This window comes from Mustela nigripes, chromosome 1 (assembly GCF_022355385.1).
Source record: "Mustela nigripes isolate SB6536 chromosome 1, MUSNIG.SB6536, whole genome shotgun sequence".
Taxonomy (NCBI): Eukaryota; Metazoa; Chordata; class Mammalia; order Carnivora; family Mustelidae; genus Mustela; species Mustela nigripes.
The window spans coordinates 13,441,749-13,452,916 of record NC_081557.1 but is presented as its reverse complement, the minus strand read 5'-3'; the positions used below and the strand labels follow the sequence as shown (position 1 = coordinate 13,452,916).

Here is an 11,168-nt window from a genome sequence, read left to right as displayed (position 1 = left end):
AGCCTGATAAAGACTTTGAGGGGGGAAAAAATCATTTTGCAGTTGTTCTATTGAAATAAATAAACAAAGGCCTAAGTTAAGTCAGTACTTATTAGGACATTTATGGACTTTTATCCATGATTACCTAGAATGATAGAATTTCAGTCTGTGGCTTGGGTAGACCACAGGTATTAGTGTTAGAATCTGATTGTGAACTTAGGGCTTTCCCACAGGGCAAGGCCCTTATTCCAACGAGAGAAGAAAAACAAAGCCCCCAACTGGTTGTTTGATTGAGTGAAGGAGACATGCATGAAAATACCCAACCCAATGTTAAGTACATAGTAAGTGCTCAAAAAATTTTAGTATCCTTCAAGTATTATTGAGAATTTATGTGTCTGGCATTGTGCTGATAATTACACAAATATCAACGTACTGTACCACTCTTGTAACTATCTATACAACATTTACATTAGATATGGTATATAATATAATTAATATAATATAATAATGTAATAATCACTGTGCTCCAATTAATATTCTAAATTCTAATCTTGAAATACTTAATCCTTTCTATAATTTCATAAAGTAGGCACTATTATGATTCTCATGGTGTTTAAGAAACAAGTCCAAAGTCACCGAACAGATCAATAGCAGAGCTGGTATTTAAAAACAGAGTTTTCTTTATCAAGAGTATGTGCTCTCAACTGTTAAGCCATTTATGTGTTTTATAACTAAATGGTTTTTCTTTTGCTCTCCTGGTTAAGGCAATATATAATCCTCTGACAACTTGAATTACTTTACTTAATAAAAAGATCATTAAAAAAGCCTTTTTAAAGAACATTCTTTCCCCACTTTCTCTTGTTGGTCAACGAGATTCATATACATAGCTGAGCTATTTTTGGATATTGTAAATGCTGAATATTAGGCAAAGCACAATCTTTGGTGTCAATGACAGACTGAGAAGCCATGAATCCTTTCAAATTATCCCAAAGCCCTAAAACTCTGAGGGAGAAGCTAAAAGGAGGAATCTAATTCAAAACATATGGAATTGGGCCAGTAGCCGGTAGACTATCCCTTAGTTAAAAAGATAGTGGGAGAAAGTTAAAACCAAGAGAAGATTGTGATTTACTTCCATGTTCAGAACATTCTCCTTTGAGCTAAGCCAGAATCCATTTGTAACTGGACTGTCAATTGTAATGTTCTACCCCAAAGTTCACTGTTCCTCTTTAATAAGGAAAGGAAGTATCTTAATCTTTAAATATTAACTCTTGCTATCTTTCAGATGTAGCTTACAATGTTCAGAGAGGACATGATTTGACTGATAAACTTTAGTAGATAAAGCCTGGAATCCTGAAGATCACTCATTCCTCCAACTATTTCCATATAATGGATCTCATCTCATTAGCACACAATACACAGATGCTTTAGTCCTACACCTCCTGCCCTAAGTGGGCTTTAACTTAACCTTTACAACTCTCTCTTGCTACTTGTCTTCACCTATTTAGGACTTCAACCAAACTAAATTACTCACAAAATCTCCCCTTAAAAATCTCACATCCTAGGAGCTTCACATGTATTGTGCTACACTGTGTTCATTCCTACACTATAATTTTTTTTTCTGAAATTGCTCAAGCTTGAGTAATAGTTATCTTGGCAGGGATTTATGGTCATTATATTGATAATGTACAACCCGGTGGATGATAGCCATCATCTCAGTAGTTCCTATGAACCTCCTCTGCAGTGTTATTATTTACCTACACAATGAGAAATACCTGTGCCTTATGAAGTTCACCTTCAATGCGATAAACCTTGGGGGGAAAATGAAAATATCTGACAGTGTCTATTATTACCCTTCTACTCCTGCCCTCCAGAGAGGCAAATAACTGAAAAGAATTAATGATTTTTTTGGTCTATTAGTCAGTCTTCACGGAAGAAGAGCTATTGAAAAGAGACCAGAGAAATGAGTCCAGTGCTAGCCCGTTGTAAAGATAAGGAGGAGAGGAAAGAAGTTCCATGAGGATAAAAAAAAAAAAAACATATATCAGAGCCCTCACATGAGAGAGAGTCTGGTGAACTCCAAGAGTTGAGAGGGGTTAAGTAAAGATGGGATGTACAGAAGAACCATTAGGTGAGCCACAAGAGCGATCAGCTTACAAAGCCTATTGGAAGACATATTAAGGATTTTGGCATTACAGGAACACAAATAGTTTTGGGGAAAATAGAGCAGAGTTAGAGAAAAACAAGAAGATGGGTATTGCTGGTGACAAGAGGGCATGGGATTTGAAATAGAGTGACAAGAATGGGTCTTCATAAGAAAATGACATTTGAATGGGATTTGCAGGAGATGAGGTGTGAGGCCCATTCTGGTCTATTTTCCCCAAGACATACCGTCATCTTCTAGCTCTGGGATATAGTTTGTTGTCCATTTTCCCTATCAGCATACTGCATACAACATACAGCACACAGGTCAGTATGATTTCTCTGTTTTGTTTACTGCTGTACCTAGCACATAGAACCCAACACATAGAACTGTTCCCAGCAACTAATTGGCACTTTATAAATATTTCTAGAATGAATGAGTGGGTAATTACCTCTATATCTTGAAGCCCTTTTCCCCCAAAGTATTGTCTACTTCTAACCTCATACAAACTACTTAAGACAAATTTACCCTCATCTAGACTTTTATTACTCAGTGTACTGTATCACTTCAGCAGGAAGATGATTAAAGGACTCTTAATCATTACCCTCATAACCATCAGGATGTCCTAAAATCCATCTTGAATTTAAAACAAATTGCAATGAAGGGCACTTGGGTGGCTCTGTGGGTTAAGCCTCTACCTTCCGCTCAGTTCATGATCTCAGGGTCCTGGGATCGAGACCCACATCAGACTCTCTGCTCAGCAGGGAGCCTGCTTCCCACTCTCTCTCTGCCTCCCTCTCTGTCTACTTGTAATCTCTCTCTCTCCCTCTCTGTGTCAAATAAATAAATAAAATCTTTAAAAATATAAAAAAATTAAAATAAATTGCAATGAAAATGTGGATGTGGAATAAAAGACACAGAAAAAGTCTGAGCCAACCATGCTAAAGCACCCATGTAGAATGGTTTCTCAAGATGTGTATTCTCCTGTTTCCTGCTCTTCCACTGGAGGACTAAACATTTGGGGGAAGAATGTGTCCCTCTAATACCTGAAAACTAGTAGCAAGAAGTGAAAATATCACACAGTGTAGCTTGGACACTATAATCCAAAAGTAGGTCAACCATATTCTCTTTTTGTTTACCCCACTGTGTTAGTAAATACATGATGACCCAACATAACTACCAGACTGAAGTGCAAATTCTAGATGAACATGAGGCATCTCATTAGTGGACTCTTATTTAGAAGACTGTGTCTTTCTGTATGTGTGTGTGGCATAACAATGATCCTTTGAGAGCCATGCCTGACTCTGTATCTCCCTTCTAATTTAGCTGAGTCCAAAGAGAGACCAAACACTTATCTACCCCTGGTTCTAGTTGCTTACCCTTGGCAAGGAAGGACCGATGCTGGAAGTGACAGGCTTTTCTCTTTCCTCTGACATTTTGGCATGCTTTGTTGGACTTGATATGTACATTTTCTCATAGACCTTTGAGACCTCTTCCACAGAGCAGAAATATACACTTCAGTCTCTAAAGAATCAATTAGAGTTCATTTACAGTATTGGGATAGTATGTTAATTAGGACATGATGAAATGAAAAATATTTTACTAAAATCTCACTGTCTTACCATTAAATCACAATATAATCACAAACGTGTCTGATAATAGAAACTCCCCAAATTGTTCTAAATAAGCTTTTTTAGAGTGTATCATTTGTGGTTTATAATTTTTTCTACTGCCAGATCTCCTATGCTTCCTTGTCTGTACAGTGCTTCCAGGCTACCTTTCCTTGTCTCATTCATCAGAAAACTCTTATTAAAACCTGTTATTATGGATTTAATGGCAACCTTCTAAAATTTGTATGTTGACTAATAGTGACTCAGAATGTGTGTTTGGAGATAGGGCCTCTATAGAAGTGATTAAGTTAAGGGGTGCTTGGGTAGTTCAGTAGGCTAAGAGTACAACTCTTGGTTTCAGCTCAGGTCCTGATCTTGGGGTCATGGCATCAAGCCCCTTGTTGGGTTCCATGATCAACATGGTGTCTGCTTGAGATTCTCTCTCCCTCACTCTTTTCTCCCCTTTTCTCATGCTATCTCTCTCCCTAAAACAAATAAATAAATCTCTTTTTTTAAAGTGATTAAGTTAAAATGAGATGGTTAGGGTGAGCCCTAATCCAATCCAAGTCTTCATAAAAGAAGAATGGAAATTTGGACTCATGAAGAAGTACAAGAGGTACCTGTGCACAGAAAAGACCAAATGAGGAGAAAGCAGGAGGGTGCCCACCTACAAGCAGAGGAGAGACCTCAGAACAAATCAACCTGAGTGGACCCTTGATCTTGGCCTTTTCTGCTCCAGATCTGTGAGAAAATAAATTTCTGTTGTTTCAGTCACCCAGTCTGTGGTATTTTGTTAAGGCAACCCTAGCAAATGAATATACTTGGCTAATAACACTAGGGCTTTTGTTGTGTGAGCACAGCTTCATGTTTTATATGTAAAAAGACTGAAAATTAGGAAGTGAGAGACACCATAATGAAATATTCTCTAAGTTGTAATGAATTCATACATAAAGGTGAACAAGCAAAGAAACACAAACATTCATAGAACCTTAAAGACTATTCATTTCTTCACTTAGCAGAGATTTTCACAATGAATCTTCTCATGGATGTAAAAGCTTTTTGAAATCTTTCTCTCTATCTCTCTCCCTACCTATTTCTATCTATATCTCCATTTTTGGTCTTCATACAACTGCTCTTCTTTTACCCTTGATTTTTCTAATTGTTGAGGAAATACTCTTTCACTGAAAGTGCACTCTGACTCTGAGATATTTGCTCTGCCCTGTATCTGTTGCCAAAAAAACCTTTTTATCATGACAAGCAAAATAAAACAAAACAAAACAAAAACTCTTATTCACCCTTTTCAGAATCTCAGGAATTTTAGACTAGTCCCAGGTAGCAGGCATAAGAGTTATTCCAAATATACCAACCGTGTTTATTTTACACACCTACTCAAAGACATTAGTGCCAACTTAAAAAGACAATTGCAGTCAAGCGTTTCCATATTATCTAGTAATTTTTTTATTTATTTTTGTTATTTCTGAGAGTCTAGGCTAATAACAATGATGTGGAGATTACTGAGAAAAAAGATACAGTCATATTTCCCAAGTATTTTCATTTAAAAATTGGTGCCTTATCTAACATTTTCTTCAGAGCATCTTTAACATCTTTATTTCTTAAGCTATAGATCAAGGGATTCAACAATGGTATCACCACAGTATAGAACACCGACACCACTTTATCCCTTTCCAGGGCATAGCTCGTACTTGGACGGGAGTAAATGAAGAGAATAGAGCCGTAGTACAAGGTGACAGCTGTCAAATGAGAGCCACAGGTAGAGACAGCCTTGAGGCGGCCTTGGGTGGAGCGGATCTTCAAGATGGCAGCAATGATAAAGAGGTAGGAGGCAAGGATGAGCACAGCAGGAGCAATGACATTGGAGGCCAGTATGAAATAGAGCACAGCCTGGTAGCTCTCCTTTACATCACAGGCCAGCTTGACAAGGGGGGGCAGATCACAGAAGTAATCATCAATAACATTGCTCCCACAGAAGCTGAGGGTGAATGTCTCACTGGTAATGATGATTGAGTTAAGAAAGCCACTAAGGTATGAAGCTGCAACAAGACTTGCACATAACCTTGAGGACATCACCTGTGAATAAAGCAGAGGGTTGGTGATGGCCACATAACGGTCATAAGCCATGGCAGCCAACAGGTAACACTCACTATATGCCAACCCAGCAGAGAAGAAGAACTGAGCTAGGCAGCCAGCAAATGAGATGCTTTTGTCTTCTGAGATGCAGGTCACCAGGATTTTTGGGGTGTAGACAGAAGAATACCAGAGATCCAGAAAAGACAGGTTCCCAATGAAGAAATACATGGCTGTGTGGAGCCTAGAATCAGCACAGATCAGAGAAATCAGGGTGATGTTCCCTGAAAGACTAGCGACATAGATGATGAAGAAAATGACAAAGAGTACTTTCTGTAACCACAGGTCTGATGTAAACCCTAAAAGTATAAACTCTTTCACTTTGGTGAAATTTTTCTCATCCATTGATTTTGGGTTTCTATGGTCCTTTTCTGTGAAAAGATTAATAAATATGTCAATACATCCATATATCAACTTCCCTTATCATTTGCCATTTTAGATCCCTGAAATACCCAAGAGATGCATGTATGTTGTTCAACGCGAGACATGTTCATGCCATAGTGGATATCACTTTTTTCAGACTACTGAGAAATCAGTTCTATGCTGTGGGGGAGAGATTAGTTATCAGGCACATAACATAGCATGCACCACCATATTTTTTTTTTTTTGAGTATAGCTGACACACAATGTTACATTTGTTTCAGGTGTGCAACATTGTGATTCAGCAAGTTTATACATTATGCTATGCTCACCACAAGTGTAGCTACCAACCGTCACCATACAAAGCTATTAAAATACCATTTAAAGTACTCACTATGCTGTTCCCTTTATTCCCTGTCACCATATATTTCTCAATTAATTTTTCCTCCTTACCAGAGAGGGTGATTGAGTTATCTTTTCTCTTTGCACCTGATAGAGTGCCTTGTGATAGATGTTAAAAAAGGAAGCATGAAGTAACGCTCTGGTTTCTCTGCTGGTCATTGACTCCTTTTGTCTTTACTAGAGAATTACACCCAGAAGGATACTTTTTATTATTCTAATCATATTTTGGAATATCCTTGAAAGCAATAACTTTATTTTATTCAACTTTTTATCCACAAAACCAGGAACACAGCTATGCATCAAGTAAAAAGTATATAATTTGAATAACAGTTTTCCTTTAATAATAGGAATGTGAGCCATAGCTACCACCATGGATGGTAAAGGAAGCAAAATGTTAATCCGTGGCTAACTGTGTTCATGATGTGGTTGAATATCCTAGAAAATGTTAAAACAAAACAAAGTGCATGGTTTGGAGCAAAACAGTAAGCTGCATATGGCCCAGAAAGACATGCAGGTTCTAGTTCCAGGAACCTGGGAATATTACTTTATATGGGGAAAGACTCATTGGGTTCAAAATTAAGAATCTTGAGTTGGGGAGATTATCAGGGTGGGCCCTTAGTGCCATCACAAATATCCTTATAGGGAGGAGGCAGAGGGAGGTTTGACTACAGACACAGGAGGAGGAGGTAGTGTGGCCATAGAAGCAAAGACTGGAGAGATAGAGCCATGGGGACTGCCAGCACCACCAGGCCTATGAGGCCTGTGAGGATTCTCCAATGGAGCCTCTGGGTGGAGAGTAGCCCCACCAACACCTTGATTTTGGCCCAGTGATATTGAGTTTGGACAGCTGACCTCCAGAACTGTGAAATAAGTTGTGTTGTTTTGTGCCACCAAGCTGATGATGATTTGCTAGTACAAGAGGTTGTGGAATTCGACCCCTGACAGTCTTCTTTCCTTCTGAGGCAGACGCAGGAGGCAGGTGTGTTGCCAGCAAAGTGGGAAGCAACATCTCCATTTGTCTGTGTTAAGCCCCTAGGATGCTAACTTCTCCAGCACAGCACAATGAAAAAAAGGCTAAATTATCACTGTCAGGGTTCTGAGCTAATATTTCTGCTTTAGATCCAAGGTTTTAAAATTCTCTTATGTTTGAGGGACACCTGGGTGGCTCAGTTGGTTAACCATGGGCCTTCAGCTCAGGTCATGATCCCAAGGTCCTGGGATCAAGCTCTGCATTGGGTTCCCTGCTCAGCTGGGAGACTGCTCACTCTCCCACTCCCTCTGCTTGTGTTCTCTCTCTCTCTCTCTCTATCTCAAATAAATAAACAAAATCTTTTCTAAAAAGTCAAAATTAAAACCTCTTATGATTGAGAAAAAAACTTAATTTTGCTTTTTTTAAATTTATTTTCAGCATAACAGTATTCATTATTTTTGCACCACACCCAGTGCTCTATGCAATCCGTGCCCTCTATAATACCCAGCACCTGGTACCCCAACCTCCACTTCAAACCCCTCAGATTGTTTTTCAGAGTCCATAGTCTCTCATGATTCACCTCCCCTTCCAATTTCCCCCAACTCCCTTCTCCTTTCCAACTCCCCTTGTCCTCCATGCTATTTGTTATGCTCCACAAATAAGTGAAACCATATAATTGACTCTCTCTGCCTGACTTATTTCACTCAGCATAATCTCTTCCAGTCCCGTCCATGTTGCTACAAAAGTTGGGTATTTAATTTTGCTTTTGTGTTACATGGTATACTTAAAACTATTGTCTCACCTACTTTTCTTAGTTCAGTGGGCCTTCAAGAAGCCACAAATGTGATTAAGCCCTATGAAAACTGGAAGTTGAAACTATGACTTGCATTCTCTCTGACTTTACAGTTTCTTCACAATAGTCTCTCCTTCAGATATATTTGCTTTACCTCCCAAGGACTTTCACTTGTACCTATACTGACTCCTCAGAGTTTCACATGTTACTATACAGAAACCTTCCCTTCTTCAGTATGTGTCTGTCACACAAGCTGGGAAGTTGCTGGGCTAGACTGCAGAACTAAATTGGGAATGAGAATTGTAAAAGATGTTTCTTCCCCAATCGCTCCTGTTTGCCTCTCCAGTTATCAAAATATAAAATAAACAGGTATGTCAATATATACATATGTGACTATGTATGTGAATACTTTTACAAATTAACAAAAGGTTGAGGGTGTCTAGCATGAGACACAAACACAGGTAAACAACATAAATAAGAAAACATGAAAAGGAAAAGCAAGACCAACACAAAATAGAGCCAAGAATAAAAACTGTTGCCCACGAGCAAGTCCAACCCACTGTTCTATACAGACCACAAATTTCCCTCAAACTTTTCACCAGCTCATTTACACAATTAGTAGCATCCAAAAGACAAGTAAATCAACCTAGAATTTGGGCAAAACATTACCGTTCTTGTTACCAACTTTGAAATCATTTCTTCCAAGAATCCTTGTGAAAAGAATGCATGAAATATAATGCAAAATATATTGAACAGTATTCTTATATATGGAGACAGACAAACAAACAAAAAAAAAAAACCTTTTAGAGCTACCTTTGTTGGTCATTCATTCATAGACTTAAATCTGGCTGCATGCCTTGCTAGAGTCACAGGGTGCTCAGAAACCTTCTCCCCATAAAACATCTCTGCTCCCCATCTTTCAAATACCTCCTCATAGGGATAACTTTCTAAGAAATAGATGCTTCTGAGAGTGGTCATCCACAAGGAACGGAGCTCTGAGTTCTCAATCCTCTCCAGGCCACATGCATCTGCCATCAAATCTATATCTTTATTTCCATAAAAAGATCTCAGATATTAAAGAAGGTGAAAAATAGAGACACATAGATATAGTTATAGGTACAGACAGACATTCAGAGAGAAATATATATAAATATATTACATATACATAGAGGTAGAGATAGAGTAGCGATATAGATGATAGATGATGATTGAGAAGATAGGTGATAGATAATAGATGATAGATGATAAATAGATGATAGAAAGATGATAGATAGAAGATGGATAGATAAATGATGATAAATGTTAGATAGATAATAGATAGATAGATGATAGATAGAGATAATAGATGATAGATACAGTTGTACTCCTCCTCTTAAGGAGCTCCTGTTCCTTGCACTGCCTAACATAGAAAAAGAATTTTTCTAAGGTCATGAAAATGTTGACTCAAGTTAACATTTCTACTCTGATCTACTTTAAAGGCTAATAAGTTTTCTGCAAAATGCAAGGAGGGACCAAACACAAGTACATAGAGCTATAGAAGGTTCACAAGAAGGAAAACCTCCATCGCATACATATCTAATTGCCTGTTTCACTGAAAAAGAAAGGAATTGAACACAAGATATTTGGAGACATTTCAGCTTTTCTCTTCACATATGTTAAAAAGGAAGAAAACCTTACTGTATTTCAGAAAACCAAACTATGTTATGGCTTGACTGCATTAAGAATTGTAGGGGGGGGGTGTTGTCCATATAGTGATATACAGATGGAATTCCTCTGGTTAAACACAGTACTTACATCATGAACGTAAATAGTAACTTCATTTGAATTTCAACTCAAGTCCACAACTTTTCATTTTACCTTAGGAAAAAAAAAGTGCCTTCTGTTTACTCCATGGGAATCCTCCTTCCAATGGTAACAATGCTGGGAGAAAATATAAGCCTGAGCTTCCCTTTGGGATGTGCCACTAAAAGCAAATCATATCTTCATGTGCTATTCTGGTGCCAAGTGAACAATTATAATACTCAGTTATCTTTCTGGAATGAAGGAGGGAGAGATTATTTATCATGAATATAATTGGTCCAATTAACCAGTAAAGTCCATTTCCTTTGTGAATTTCACTTTTATATTTGATATAGAATAGAATTCATCAGAAAGAATAACCAATAGAATTGTCTGCACATAATAGATGCTCAGGAATTATTTGTAGTCCATAATAACAACAGTAATAACAAAGATAATGAAGACCAGAATTTTCGCTCTGAACCATATGGAGTACCACTTAATAAAATGTGCCCTTTTGCAAACAATGAAATTGAGAGATGGAATTTGAGAAATGAAACTGAGAGACAGAAGCAAGTCACATAGTTAGAGCAAACTGTTTCTCTACATCGGACTGTGATTATCTTTATGCATTTGAAATATATTTATCAAGCAACTCATGTGTATCCAGCACTGTTAGATGTTGGGGGAGACATAACCATGAGTCAAGATAAGGTCTTAGGTGAGCCTATAATGGCTAAGAAGCAAGCCCAGAACAGAGATTGCCTAAGTATGGACCTCAGGTCTACAATGCACTTTGTGTGATCAGGAACAGTGCACTTGAACTCATTTAGCCTCAGATTTCCTATCTATAAAATGGAAATAGCCTGTCTTCCCCATATAATTGTTGTGAGGATGAAATAAGAAAACATATATAAAGGTTTTAATAAATATCACTTAAAATCAAAAAACAAGTAAAAATTAAAACAAAATAGAGATAGAGTGCCTTTT

General features: G+C 37.8%; 1 protein-coding gene across 1 annotated transcript; it reads right to left on the bottom strand.

The window, feature by feature from the left end:
• Positions 1–5,280: 5,280 nt before the first annotated feature.
• Positions 5,281–6,219, bottom strand: LOC132024438 (olfactory receptor 9G19-like). Its single transcript, XM_059411305.1, has one exon. It carries the CDS (start codon positions 6,217–6,219, stop codon positions 5,281–5,283), a length of 939 nt encoding a protein of 312 aa, XP_059267288.1.
• Positions 6,220–11,168: the final 4,949 nt, after the last annotated feature.